Source organism: Humulus lupulus, chromosome 8 (assembly GCF_963169125.1).
Source record: "Humulus lupulus chromosome 8, drHumLupu1.1, whole genome shotgun sequence".
Lineage (NCBI taxonomy): Eukaryota > Viridiplantae > Streptophyta > Magnoliopsida > Rosales > Cannabaceae > Humulus > Humulus lupulus.
The window spans coordinates 178,834,199-178,849,133 of record NC_084800.1 but is presented as its reverse complement, the minus strand read 5'-3'; the positions used below and the strand labels follow the sequence as shown (position 1 = coordinate 178,849,133).

General features: G+C 36.2%; 1 protein-coding gene across 3 annotated transcripts; it reads right to left on the bottom strand.

The window, feature by feature from the left end:
* Positions 1 to 5,970: 5,970 nt before the first annotated feature.
* On the bottom strand, positions 5,971 to 14,684 carry LOC133798721 (F-box protein At3g54460). 3 transcript variants are annotated; one of them, XR_009875984.1, is made up of 10 exons: positions 13,960 to 14,684; positions 10,769 to 13,375; positions 10,460 to 10,673; positions 10,060 to 10,347; positions 9,903 to 9,962; positions 9,690 to 9,820; positions 9,394 to 9,508; positions 7,569 to 7,719; positions 6,480 to 6,623; positions 5,971 to 6,363 (listed from the first exon to the last, which is right to left on the bottom strand). XR_009875984.1 is itself a non-coding variant. In XM_062237174.1 (9 exons), the coding sequence occupies exons 1-8, from the start codon at positions 14,484 to 14,486 to the stop codon at positions 7,573 to 7,575; spliced, it is 4,089 nt and encodes a 1,362-aa protein (XP_062093158.1). In that variant the 5' UTR covers positions 14,487 to 14,684; the 3' UTR covers positions 5,971 to 6,363; positions 7,569 to 7,572. The 3 variants fall into 3 exon arrangements, 1 of the variants encoding a protein (XP_062093158.1); XR_009875985.1 differs by having other exon boundaries at positions 6,480 to 6,598; XM_062237174.1 differs by lacking the exon at positions 6,480 to 6,623.
* Positions 14,685 to 14,935: the final 251 nt, after the last annotated feature.

Genomic DNA, 14,935 nt, shown 5'->3' with positions numbered 1-14,935 from the left:
ATTCTAACAATCCCTCTCAAGTTGGAGCAAAGATGTTGATCATACCCAGCTTGTTACTCAATTCTTCAAAAACTATCCTTGGCAAGCCTTTGTAAACACATATGATGTTTAATTATTTGTAGGAATATATTTCATGCTAATGACTCCTTCAATTTTTTCTTATATAAAATGTTTATCCACCTCTATATGTTTGGTACGATCGTGGTGGACAAGATTATGTGCAATTCTAAAAGTAGCCTTGTTATCGCTGTATAATTTCATAGGATCCTCACTCCAAAGCCTGACTTTATCATTAGTCTTTTCAACCACATTATTTCGCATATTCCATTTGTAACGTCCCGAATTTGCTATTAAGGTTGAGTGCCTTGGTTACTATGCCAAGAGGGCGTATTCGGGTTTATATGTGGAATTAATTTAATATATGTGTGATTATGCGGTATAAATGGTTTATATGGTAGTGTGAATATATATGCATGTGTTAGGTGAATTAAATATGCATTTGGACCCGTTTTGGTTATTAAGGGCATGTTTGCAATTTTGGCACATTGAGGGCATAAATGTAATTATGTATGTGTTATGAGTGAGGCCCCAGTTTTATGGGGATATATTTGAGATGTGTGGTCCAAGGCGATCCTAGTGAGTGGATTAGCGGAATAGTCACAACAGGGTCAATACCCGGCCCAGGGTGAACGTAGGGGTATTTTGGGAACATAGTATGTATTTGGGGTTTATTGGATAATGGGTAATTATTTAGTGATTATTTGGGTATGTCGGGATTAATTTGGAATTTATAGGGCTACTTAAGGATTAGTGGGAAATGTTGCAAATGACGGTTTTGCCCTTGGGCCCACTAAAGGATAAGGTCATGCTTAAGGGGAATTTTGGTCTTTTGTCAAAGGAATAGACTTAGTTAAGTTAGAAGACCTTGGAAACTAAGGGAAATAGGTTCAAGTACTCTCGACTCACCCACTCATCCTCCCTCACGTTTAGCGCTCTCACTCTTGAAGTATTGTGAAACCTTGAGATTTTTGAGGAAGAAGACTTGGAAGCTGAAGATGTGAATTGAGGAATCCAACCTAGGGATGAGATTAGGTGCATCTAGGAGGTCGTATTCCACAACTGAGGCAAGTTTCAAACCTTGTTTTGATTAAGTTCTTATTTGGTTTTTTTTAGTGTTTTGAGTTTTGAACTCAAGGATTTGATTTTGAGTCGTGATGGTGTTTTGGCTTAATTATTGGTGTGGTTGTGTTGCCTTAGGTGTAGTATTGAGGCGTAGAGGTTCAATTCTGGCTTTAGCTTATATTTGGGGTGAATTATGATTGTTTGGTTTAGGGAAACTCAGGAAAACTTCTGGGATTTCTGAGTTCGCGGGGTCGCGCCACGACGCTGTTCTTGAGCTCTGCGGCCCACATGAACTCAGAAGGCCTAAGGGGTTTGTTGAACCGCCTTAGCGTCGCGATGCTGGGCAGGGCGCGCCGCGGCATGTGTATAGGAAAACACCTAGGTTGCTCTTTGACTTGTAGAGGGCTGCGGCGCCTTTGAGGAGGGTCGCAACTCAAATAGATAATATTGGCCAATGAAGGGTTTTAAGCTTAGGAACTAAAATCTAAAGGCTCGGGAAGGGTTCTACTACCCAGTTTTCGAGGTCCTGGGGGCTAGTATATTATTCGGAAGCCTCTAATTGATTTAGGTTTAGATAGTTATTCGTTTTTATGTTGTTACTAGGTTTTACCACTAAGGCTCGGGATTAAGGATCGTGCTTGGGATCGCCTGGTGCTGTCAACTCGGGACTCAAGGTAAGAAACTGTTTGTGCCTGTAGAGATATATTTTGCTTAGTGTCATTTGTAATTGTTTGTAACTATTACGTCATACATGTGTTTGTGACGGATTGGCAAAGGCTGGGAGTGGCAAAGGATGGGAGCGGCAAAGGTCAGAATCAACAAAGGTCGGGAACGGAAAAGGCCAAGAGCAGCGAAGCCCGGGATCGACATTAAGCATGTTGAATGGAGGCTGCCAGGGCGAGACCCTCTCACCCGCTCGGTTAAGACTGTGAACTTGGTGTTTGGTAATGCACCCTGATCGACGTAGGTCATTGTTGTGAATTCTGATAGAAACTTGTAGATTGTCTATTGTGGCTGATTAGTTATGCATGTGTTGAAATAAATTATTATATGCTATGATGTGAAGTTTTCTTGCTGGGCCTCGGCTCACAGGTGCTCTATGGTGCAGGTAATGGCAAGGGAAAGGTCAACCAACCATGAGTTGGAGGGTCCATACATGTTTGGCCTACTTGGCCGCCACGAGTGGGGTAGTTTTGAGGAACGTTGTGTAAATGGCCGATTTTGTCACCTAGGTCGACTGTATAAAGACTTTTGAGTTGTAAATATGTCTTAAACAACATTTTGGGATCCTGTGTAACTTTTTTATAAGTTTAATAAATTTTTAAACATTTTTACGAAAGTTTTATTAAATGAATATTTATTTTAACTTAATCACACTTTTGGGGCTAAAACCTCAATTAGGGAGTTAATTGTACATTTTAAAATCACGTTGTAACGACTCTAAGGTAGTAGGGTGTTACACCATTAGCAAGAGCCCTAAACTCAGTTTCAACACTACTTCTCGCCACAACATTTTTTTTTCTACATCTGAACGCATTTTATCAAAGCCAGCTCGACAAAAGAGCCACATGTCTAACCGACTCAAAATAGCAGAAACTTTCAGCAACTGCCGAGGCACTGCACGCACGCCAAATATCTTTTGGACATCCAACCATCTTCCGAGGATAGGTGACAAAATGTGAAGGCTATTGAGTGATGTGCATGGAATGTAAGTCCCGTTGGCGGATAACGTAGCACCCTCCCCTCCTAAGCTTGTGACATCCTTGTTGCATCACCATCCTTAAACCGAAGGATGGAATTGCCAAAGTGAAGATACAGGTTCCTAACTGGCTTCAACCTCTGGAAGAATTTTCCATTTTTCCAAGTACTCTGCATACCTTGGTATTCTCTTCTTGCGAATCTCCCTTTCAGCAACAATTTACTCCACTTGCCTATTGTTGACGTGGTTCTTCGGCAACAGATAATTATACGAATAAACGGGATGGATTAGTGCTAGATGATGAACCGTAATATGTAAATATTTATGTTCTAAACCGGCAAGAATAGTATAGGGGGAAGGTTATAACTCATTTCCTTTTAGGATGGTTCGAAGGTTAAAATCCTTCTAGTCCACCAGCCAATATTATTGATATCTCTCCAGTATTCCTTACAGGGGGTTTCTTTACAAACTAGACGCCAACCCCTTGCAACACCCAGGGTCTCCATATTTATAGGGAGAGGACACCTGGGTGTTGGTAAAGGGGGCCATCCCGTGACCTTCTTACCCATCATGACACTTATGATAATTCCTAAAACCTGACAATGAAGTGTTGTCTAATCAATAGGTAAGGGGGATAATGGGCCGCATGACCCAAACCAGTCGTGGGGTGCCTGAACATGCACGTTTATGCTGCGTGTCCGAGAATTTAGGAATGGAGTAGACATGTGATGTCTGATATGCGCACGTTTACATTGCGTGGTTGACTTCATAAATGGTCGGGGGTGTCAGCTCTATGCCGTACCTCGAGCTTGATGTAGTTCCAGCTCGTGGTGCCCACACTGCTGACCCGAGACCTTCGAGTATTCTTACTAAACCTTTGGCTACCTCGAGCTAAAGAGGTGGAGACTTGTAACAGTAGCTCCGGGGAGGTGGCTTCCACGTGGCGGATAGAATTATGCCTTTTTCCAGCTCGCTAATAACCCGTGGATGTTTAGGGCGTACACCTATCATATGAAGTAGTAACAGCCGTCGGGGCTCGTATAGATTCCGAACATGCTGGTTCTTTTTCATCCCCATGGAAAGGCTTGAGCATGTTCACATGAAATACAAGTTAAGATTTGTTGCATTCCAAGCGAATCGAGAAAAAAAGAAAGAAAGAAAAAAGAAGTTGCCACTACATTAGAGAACCATACGAAGCTACCACTGCGTCACACCTCATCCACCTCCAGTCCAAGCATTCCCAAATTTTTGCCCCTCCATACAAGTCGACTGCCCAGCTCCATTCAAGCGAACCCAAATCTGTCACCCATGCCCAGATGCCTACTGCCTAACTCCATCCAAGCAAACCTAGATTTGTTGCCCATGCCCAGATGTCGACTACCCACCTACGTCCAAGCAAACCCAGATTTGTGCTCCTCGTCCTCCTCTGGTCCAAGCAATCCCAACCCCTGTCAGCATCCATCTTCTCCAACCTAGCAACCCAGGAAAAAAAAAAGAGAGGAAGAATGGTGAAGATGAAGAATCGGGAGAGAGAGAGATAGAGAAAGTGTATTTATTTTCAATTAGATTTTTAGTTTAGGTATTTTGATTAATGATTTTTAATTTTTTTTATTATATTTTTAAATATTTTTATTTAATTTTTAAATTTTTAAATGAATTTTTAAAGAAAAATGAAATAATATATTACATGGGCTAATAAGAAGCCGCCATATAGGCGCTTACCTGTTAGATAACAGTGAGGTACCTACGATTTCCAAGAAAGTAACGAAATGTATTTTAGCCGCAAAAAAAAGAGAGTTAGGTATATAAGTGTTACAATGTAGAAAATTTAAGTATTGTCGTCGCAAATATCCCCATATATATTACTGTTGGTATATATTTATTTTTTTCACACACGATACATGTACCAACGAAAATTTTTGCACTTTTTATTTTATTTATGTTTATTATTTATTAATTTTTCTGAGGAATTTACAATTTATCATTTTTTTTATTTGGTGTATATATATTTATGAATTTTCTTAGTTAGGAGCATCACTTTTGCCCCTACCGTATGAGCATTTTTTTATTTTTGGTACTTGGAGAAATTATAACCCAATTTTTTTTGTATGATGGCGTACGTTATAGTTATAACAGACATCTTGACAATTTTCAGAAAATTTCGAATAATTTATTATGCTGAAATTAAAGTTCAAACAGTCAATTGTACGCGTGCTTGATTTTTTTTATACACTTGGAAAACAGACTATTTGAAGTATAACTACAAGAGATTTTTTTCTTAAATACACATTTTTTTTGTTTTTTTTTTACTTTTTTACTATTCCTATTTTTTTCTTCAAAAATACGCACTCAAATTTTCAAAAACAACTTGAAAACAATTCACTAAACCAACTAAACATCAACAAAAAAAAACATAAAAACAACGTGAAAACAAAAAAAAAAACATAAAAACAACATGAAAACAATGACAAAAAAAAAAAAAAAACAACCGTAAAAATGTAAAAATTTTCTTAAAATCATAAAATTGAAGAAAAAAAAATCTTTGACCATAAAAACATAATTTTTAGCAAAAATTAGTATTTTATGTAATTTTTCCTAACTATAATGTATGACACCATGGAAAAAAATTAGGTTATAATTTCTCCAAGTGTCGAAATAGAAAATGCTCCTACATTAGAAGCAAAAATAATGTCCCTACCTAAGAAACTCTCTATATATTTATACATTTTTATGTTATTTATACACAAAATATATAAGCATTTTAACATTTCTTAACATTATTTTCTTATTCTAAATCATGACTTGGTCATTCACTTTCAATCCCATGATAAAGATAATAGTACACTTAAAAATTTGATTGTAGCAAAATGCAGACAATATCCACTTTAACTTTAAAAGTGATGTTATTTGACACTTTAAGGTGCCCAATACCACATGAAGTAACACCTTATGGTTGGCTATCGACATCCCATAATATTTATTAAATACAAATATGTAGAACCCAATATTGAATTGCATCAATAGCAGTACGACAACTCTTTGTGGTGTTAGCACCAGTGATGCCCCTTAGTAATTCTCTAACTTTAAATCAATCAAAACTTGTGTTATCAGTGTGGGTAATAAACAGTGGTCATTGCATTGGTCAACACTTGACAAGAAATTAATTCCTCAATATGTATAAATCATAATAATGATTATATGTACATAAATGTCCATATCCCCATCACCACATTCACCTTTGCTAAGACCAAAAGAAAAAGCTAGATACCCCAATTATTTTCACTCGTATCTCAATCAAAAGAATAACGATTTACGAGAAGATGGTTACAACTTACAAATGCAACCTACAAAAAGGTATCTAAAAGATGCCATTTCAGGCAATGTTTCTTGAAATTAGTAGTTGTTAGCAGACTTCATCTTAGGTCAATTTATGTCCAGCAATCTGCTGCATCAATTCAGCCTCAGCCTCAGCCTCCGCACAATAGGCAATACATAATGAATCAAAAGCGCATATTTCTATGGTCAAAACCTATCTACAATCCCTGGAAGAAAACAATAACTATGTGAAAAAAAATATATGCGAAGTGAATACCAACAGATTTGTATAAGCTAAAGAAAGAATGTCAAGGACTCCTTTTAATCAAGTGATACAAGTTACCTTCTAATATAATTATAAACTTTGTCCCATATGGTTAAAATTCTGCTATTCCTCTTTAATTGCTACATGCGGTTATCCTAGAATTCTCTGAAGCAATGTTTCAATCATAAAGAAGATTGCTACACGCACAAAAAGGTTGCATGACTGAAATATAGACATTCATGGTAAATAATTGAGATTTAGCAGTAGCACCAAAATGATAAGTGCTAAAAACAAAAACAACAGTAATAATTCAGTGATGATGATAGCAGTAACCAGACAATATGATCAGGGCGACACATCATAGTAGCTAAGAGTCAAAGATGAAGAATTTTTTTACATTATTAGTTTGCAGGAAGATTATGGACTAAGTTTCTAGCTTAATTCTGTTTACAATGGTGTACCCAACCAAGGACTTATTATGATTTGATGGTCCATGAATTTGTAAGACGCTTCGATAAGAAACAAGTTAATTTGGAATTTTGGTGTTTGGCTATGACGTGGGACATTTGGTTGGACAAAAGTGGCAGGATTTTAAAAGATAAGAGACCCACTTGGAGCACATTTGGGAAAGAATCAAGCTGTGGGATTCTATATGGCTAAAGAGTGTCAAAAGTTTTTAATTTGTCAAGGGAATGGGATTGCTTGATGTAATATTGTAAGTTTTTTCGTTTTTCTGTTGTCATTTTTTATTTTGGGGTTTTGTGAGTTTAGCATTTGGTCCTTACATGGTCTCCTTTCATTGTAATTATTCTTTACACAATTTAATACAATTGTTGTCATTTCTTATAATAATAAATAAAAAAAATTATAAAGAAATAAAGAGAACCTATATCTTCTGATATGTGCAAATTTATATTAAGAACATAACTTTTTTCTACAAGTGTACCACTCCTAATATCTTTTATGTAAGAACACGATAGCATGACAGCTTCATCAATTTTAAATAAGTTAAAGCTTCAAAAACCTAATATATCTATTATAATAAACAAGAAAAAACTATTTAAGACTTATAATCTTGATGAGAAGGAACAGTGAGACAATTTAATCCACAAAATTTCAAGCTACATCACAAAAGTTAAAAGAAAGCATAAAGAATTATGCACAAACCTTTTTAGATCTTAGGATTTGTCCGCACAAACCCGATATGAGAGAGATAATTACTCTCAGCAAAATCATGTAATGAGCGCTGCGTTCGAGCACCTTCAGAATCAGTCCTTCCAAACTCTTGCTTTAAAAATCTTCTGCATTCTTCAGAATCCTGAAGGAAAACCAAGAAGACAATCACTTTTTCCCATCAATTTGATGTATAAGGAACATATCCATTTGGCCTTTGAATTTAAAAAAAATAATACGTTTGTCTCTAAATTCCCCAAAAAATTAAAAACTAATCTTTGTTTGTTCAATTCTATAGTACTTTGAATATATTTTTGTCAAATTAATATTTTTAAAGACTTAGATATCCTTAACTTCAATATCAATACCTTAATATATTTAAAAATACTAATTGAATTTTTAATATTAATTTCTTTAAAAACGTAAATATTCAAAATATAAACTTTGAATTAATTTAATAGTTTTTTTCAATTGCAGTCCACATTCTTTACACTTTGTAACACTTAGGTCCAAAAAATTGATATTGTATCAGTTAAGTCCCTAATCTTTTCAAATAGTATCATTTAGGTTCCTAAATGCTATTTTTATATAGAATTTCTGTCAAAATACATAAATAAAATATAAAAAATCGGACAACTTAATTTATAAAAATACCAAACATGACATTGAAAAAATATATTTTCATAACATTTTAAAAAATATTTAAAATTGAACTATCACGAGATTATTAATATTTATAATATACATATTTTTTATTTTGTAAATTTTTTTTAATGTAACTTGTAACTAATCATATATATATATACATATAAATAACTTTATATACATTATTATTAAGTTTTAAAAAAAATGTATGAAATAAAAAAGCATAAACATAATTATCAAGATAATCGAGATAATATAGTTATTAATATTAATTATAAAATAATAATGTAGGTAAGAATATTTTTTTAATAAAAAATTAATTTGATTTATAAAAATATTAAATATTTTTAAAAATGTCATGAAAATATTTTTTTTTTTCTCATGTCATGAATTAAATGTCTAAATATTTTAAGAATGATTCACTATTTATTTTGAATTTTTTTTTTGTTTTCAAAGAAGAAAAAAATACAAAAATAGCATTTAGGGACTTAAATGACATGATTCGAAAAGATTGGGATACCTAACTGATACAAAATCAACTTTTGGGACCTAAATAGAGAGAGTGGGAACCACAACTTAAAAAAAACCCTCAATAATTTAAAACCTATTCATTAAAATTATATTCCTTATTTTATATAAATAATAGAAAATTTTAAAATATATTGATAAATTTGACTAAAAAAAAAAGCTCAAGTACTTTTTGGGGGTATTAATTAAAAGTGTGGAAAACCACAGGAATCACAGCCATAAAATGTGATACATGCATAAAAAGAAACAACAGCAGCAAACATTAGTAAAATAAAACTCCTCTCTTAATAAGCTAGAGAATGGACTGAATTGAAAAACTCAGAATAAGTTTCAGGTTTTTCGAACTCTAGAGGCAAATGCTCCACTTAGCATGACAGAGAAAGGCAACAAAATGATCTTCTCACCAACAGTGGAATAACCAAAACAAAACAAGTGTCAGATTTCCTTCCTAAGATAAGTATTCGTGAGATAAGTTAGTTCATTCCCACTCAACCATCAAGTCTCAAGTGAGTCGAGTGAATCTATGCATGATAAATCAAGCATAAGGAATAAAGAGTGTAAAGTTAAGGCATCTATGACCCCAGAACAGTCATCAAGCAAGGCTGCTGTCAGGCTTATCAATCGCACAGTCATCCAAAAAGTTTACCTGTAAGAAAGTCAGCATTTGTTCTTCTATGGTACCTCGCATTGCTAAAGTTTCCACTTGAATAGGACGTGTAGCACCCATCCGATGAGCACGACTGATGACTTGTTCCTCCATGCTAATCAGGTCCAAATCAATATAACAATATTATTACATACAAAGAATGAGAATAAATTGCACAAGGAAGAAAGGAAAGAACATTGTTTTCTGGAAATAGACAGACAAAGTTATTTCTTTTGCATAAATGATCATTCTAACAGTCATTTAAAAATAACTGGCAAGGGTTGTAAGAATATAACCTTTTGTCCCATATTGGTTCCATCAAAAAAACATGTGATACAAAACTCAAATCGAGACCCAGTGCAGCACTTCCATCCATCAAAAGCACCAGGCAATTTGCATCATGTTGAAACAAAGCCAACGACTTCATCTGAACAAAATAAATGGAGTTAACAAATAGAAAAGGAGAAAACAAATTAGCATCAAATAATAAAGAAAAAAAGAATATCTACCTTGTTGCCAGAATGCATTGGACTATACATCCCAGCAAATTTAATATGAGCAATGGTTAGCTGGAAACAAGAACAAGTTAAAGAACTATTTGCACAAATAAAATCCACAAAAAAAATAATAATAAAAATAGAAGTCTTTTCATTTTACATTAATTACCTGTTGCTCAATAACATGTATATGCTCCAGAAACTGAGAAAATACCAATACTTTATCCATAATTCTTTTGTGAGCAGGACTCATTCTGAAACTACCAAACTCTTGGGTCAGTTCATCAGATTCATTTATTGTAGAAGTACAAAGTAAACCCTCAACGTTTTGGTTGTCAGTGCCACCATCTTTAGTTTGATAGATCTCCCTGTTAGCATCCTGTAGTTCCTTCAACTTATGTATAAGATAAGCAACTTTACTGCTAGACGTTGATTGCCAATCAGGATCCCAGTTGTCCTGCATCCAGTGATATGTATAAGTTAGAGTGTTTGCTGTAAACAAATTAAAAACATGAAAACTAAAACTGGTTGTTTTAAAGGAGAAGAATACGTCATTAAGCTAAGCATGCCTGTTTATATGATGGTTGTAACTCGATAAGATCTTTTGGGACAGCCCACTTTGGATTTCGATTTTCTGGCCGAGCTAAGGTATCAGGAGTTTGCATCTCATATAAATTTCCACAACCAGGATAAGTGCACTTTCTACTGTCCAACTCAACACATTCGAGACACAAAAGATGCCTACATGGCGTAATGACAGGTAAACGGCACCATTCCCCACACCTAAAACATGTCAAATCATGGTTGATCATCCAATTATTATCCAGGAAACTTCAAGAGTGAAAACAACAAGAATCAAAAGGCCATGTATTACTAACCTGACACAGTTTCCACCATAAAGGAGGTTATACTTGATAAAAGCGTACTCTTCTGACATGGGATCAAGACCCCCTTCAACTAAAACATCCATAGTTTCCTGAATATCTTCACCAGCATCTGTTACTTTTATATGCCCTGCCACACAGCAAGATAGCCTAATATTTTTAATAGTTGTGCTTCGGAACTTCCACTGCTTTGGATTTAACAGACTTTCAACATGAGAAGGATCATTCCAGTCAGCCATTAGAATATTACGCCGTACTGTAACTACTAGTTCATTGTAACTTCTTGCATGTTCCTCGGTAAAATCAACAAATGTAACTTTCTTGATGCAAGGCGGAATATTTTTCAAATCTACCTTCCGAGCACTAATCATGCACCTACGAAGTAAGTGCAACAGACGAGACCGTCCTTCTTCCATCTCCGCCTCAAAAGGCCTAAGAATTCCAGCTTCCCACGACTTTTGATTCTGCCCATATGCTTCCTCATGAAGAAACTTAAGCAATGGTTGAAGGTGTGATAGATGACTGTTGGGTGTATTAGGAGTTGGTGTTCCTGTTAATATCCAACGGTTTGAAGCAACTAATGAAACAGCCATTTGCAGTTTGTTTGTCAAGCCAACACTAGATCCAAGGGTGTGCCCCTCATCTAACATGACCCTAAGCCAATGCACCTGCATCAGTACACTTCTCTTATGGGTTCCCCATTCTACACTTAAGCGATTGAAAGTAGTTATGACAATATCATAGTCCCAGGCCAGACTGTGTGCAGAAGGCTTTCTATTATCTGTCCAAATATAAATCCGCAACTGACCAGGTCTGACATGCTTCTGAATTTGGGTTTTCCAATGATCAACTAGATTTGCAGGAACAACTATCAGGGTTGCTTTTGATACATATAACCGGATTGAATCCAGTGGGAGAGAAAGAGCAATTTTCAGAGCAGCCACATCAAAGACCAAGTTGTGAAGGTTTTGTGGGTAATACCACATAATAATACGCTTTTTGACTTCTCTTCTTAGACCAAATGATTCAAATATTTTATGAAAATCAAGGGCATCTTCACCTGGCTCTACACATGTGCTGATAAAAGGACCTCTAAGTCCAATTGTTTCCATTTCTGTGAGCTTTTCTGGAGAAAGTTTAATTAACCATCTCAAGGCTGTCTTGGTTGCAAAATTCATCAAGGACCTATGCTCCTTAAGCACACTAGCAAAGAATGAAATATTCTGTTCCTGTCCTCCAGATGTTCCTTTGGTGTAGAATCCTTGTAAATACATTATTGGCTGCCCTTTGTCCCAAGTTTCCTCTGGAACGGTACAATTCTGATATAGAGGGTCAGTATTCATGCTACAAAACCATGTTATATTAGTACCGGACATACTACTTTCTTGAAACCTCCGCCACTTGCCACAAGCATCACACTGAATCCAAGTATCATTACAATGGTCATGATCAGTAGTTACTTTGCTATGCTTCTTAGACACATTCGAAAGTTCATATGACATATCAGTTTGCTTTCCCCAAGAGACTTGTCCTGATCCATCCAAAACATGCTTAGCTCTACAAGAATTCAATCCTGACTTTGTTTCATTAAAATAACCAGAATCTTTGTCTACAGTGGAAAACAGGTTTTTCCTGATGCGACTCAAGTTCCTTGTGCAACGAGTCACAGGCATTGCTGGCTCAGGGCATGTAGCTGCCGGAGTTTCTTTTCCTTTATTAGAGCATAAATCCCTAACTCCTGCAACGTGCTCATTAAGAAAACTTAGCCTGCCTCTTTTAGACGAGTAGTAGCCAAGCTTCTCAGCACCTATTTGTGCTTTCTTACTAGCATCCCTCTTTCCTGGGGTCACAATACTACCAACCGCATAATCATCACCAAGATCATAATAGCCACATACCTGATCACCATTATGAGTACACCTGATTACATTTACACCATCTGGGGGATCTGCCAATTTTCCTAGTGTCTTGAGGATAAGGGAAAGAGCTGTTATGGTCTTGCCTAAGCCAGGTTCATCACAAAACATTCCCCCACGAAAATCATTAACAGTAGGTGGTATATCAGAAACTATTTCACCAGAAATAGTGCTCATGTAAAAAGAGAATCCATCTTCAGTCGTGAAAGCCATGTAAAGGGGATGAGGCAAGACTTCAGCATGCTGCTCACGATGTAACATCCACTGTACTGCTGCCTGCTGATGAGGAAATAATTTAAGTTTCATACACGGCATGATTAATGCAGCCAAGAATCTTAAGTTACGACAGGTTACAGCAATCCTAACTAAATCTGTTGGGCCAAGAATAGCTAGTATTTTAATCAGAATGTCATCAGATAGTTCCCATATGCCAGATCTACAAGAGTCACCAACAGGTTGTATTCTATAAGCGTTGGGATATCCCATCTCCGTAATACTAGGTAAACTCTTAAAAATTTCATGAAGTTCAAATAGTCTTTTCCTTGAAGTATCAGTGACATCATAATGTAGCTTGCATCCAAGAACATGACAATCAGAGAGATTCCACATGCCCCTACCAGCTGCTAAGGTATCTTTAAAATAATCTTCATTGGCAATCATCAACCTTCTTTGTTCCCAATTACAACTGCAGGAGAAATGTTCTTGGACTAATTAGGTTAAACACATATTTTAGACAAAGTGATGAAAAGGGCAAAAGATGGAAATTGTTATATTTAAGTACATTTACGTATATAATTCCAATTTATTCGAGAAGGTAAATTTGCGACTAATTTCTGGTTTATTTAACCGACACTGTCATTAAAAGTTGTGTTTACAATCTATAGACACTTAACTATTTTACACTTCTAAGCAAAATCTTTTCTGTTTGATGTCATCTCATCAACTATTTCTCATTCTCCCCTTCAGCACAGCTTAAAACCTCATCAAAGGTAACGACCCATAATTCGTAAAATACTTATCAGTCTTACGGTTAATACGAACAAAAGCCAACTTTGGGTGTCAATGTGGCAGAAGAATGATTGTTGAACCCAACTTGATAGGCTATGTGGTATGACATTGGCCCTTAAAAAATGTTGGGATGCCATTGAGTGACAATCCTAGAAAAGTAAGTTTTTGGGAACCAGTGGTACAATTAAGTTTCCAAGACGAAGAATAAACCGTAACGAAAATGAAAAAAAAAGAAGAACTGGATGGAGCTGAAGCAATTACCTCAAGTGTTTGAACACAGCACCGGCAATGGATCCGCATTTGGGAAACTGCCAGCCGGACCAAAATTCAATCGGAAGATAAACATCGACGAGTAACACTGCTCTCACCTCCCCTGCAGCTGAGGTTGAAGTCGAGCCACCACCGACCTCCTCAGCCCATACCATTCGAGCATCAATCTGCAAGCACTTGTTGGTAACCAATGCGTAAATCTGTTCCACTACGCTCATACTCCCATTGACCAGTCCAATGCTCCTCTTCCTCTTCCGCTTCCCCTTCGGAATTCCGCAACTTTCCTCCGTGCCAACCAATTTCGGTTCCCCCTCGCATTGGTATTGGGCTGCATTCACCGGCGACAAAACGACGTCGTCGGATCTGAATAGGAGCTGGGAATTATGGCGGAGGATGTGAAAGCGGGTGCCGAGTCGAGGGGAGGGATGAGGAGAAGTGTCTACAGTGAGAACAGCACAGAGATAACCGCAGAGCTTGTGGTGGGGAAAGGATGTGTCTTGTTCGTCCTCCATTGGCATCGAAATTGAATCCGTCCGTACTCGCCGGAGTTTGAGAAGTCAATCAAGGATTTCAACAATGGTATGGTGTAAAAAAAAGATTTTTTCGTAATCTAGGCCTGGGATTTGGGATTACTTGTTGCTCAAACTACCAAACCCAAATCCCTACAAAAGGAAAAAACGCCAATTTGCCAATAGATTAGTTATCTGTGTGCAACTGCCCACTCTTTTCATATCTATCTATGTATATACATATAAATATATATACATCCTCTTTTTAAATTTCCATTTATGTCCTTAAATTTTTCTTGTCTTCGAATTGAATAATGGTTAATAATATGAGTTTTATTCTTATATAAGGGGTAGTTTAATCTTTTACTTTTTTATTATTTTGGTTATATTTTATTTTTTGGCACTTCTAGAGTCCCTCAGTTCCATTGGGTGGACTTAGTTCTTCACTAAATATGAGT

What these genes read in the sequence shown, in the direction of transcription:
- LOC133798721 (XM_062237174.1), bottom strand. Translation starts at nt 14,486, where the DNA reads ATGCCAATGGAGGACGAACAAGACACATCCTTTCCCCACCACAAGCTC. An exon ending in TACAACCATCATATAAACAG is followed by an intron (nt 10,348 to 10,459) that starts GCATGCTTAGCT and finishes CACTGGATGCAG; the next exon opens with GACAACTGGGATCCTGATTG. An exon ending in GAACCAATATGGGACAAAAG is followed by an intron (nt 9,509 to 9,689) that starts GTTATATTCTTA and finishes GGACCTGATTAG; the next exon opens with CATGGAGGAACAAGTCATCA.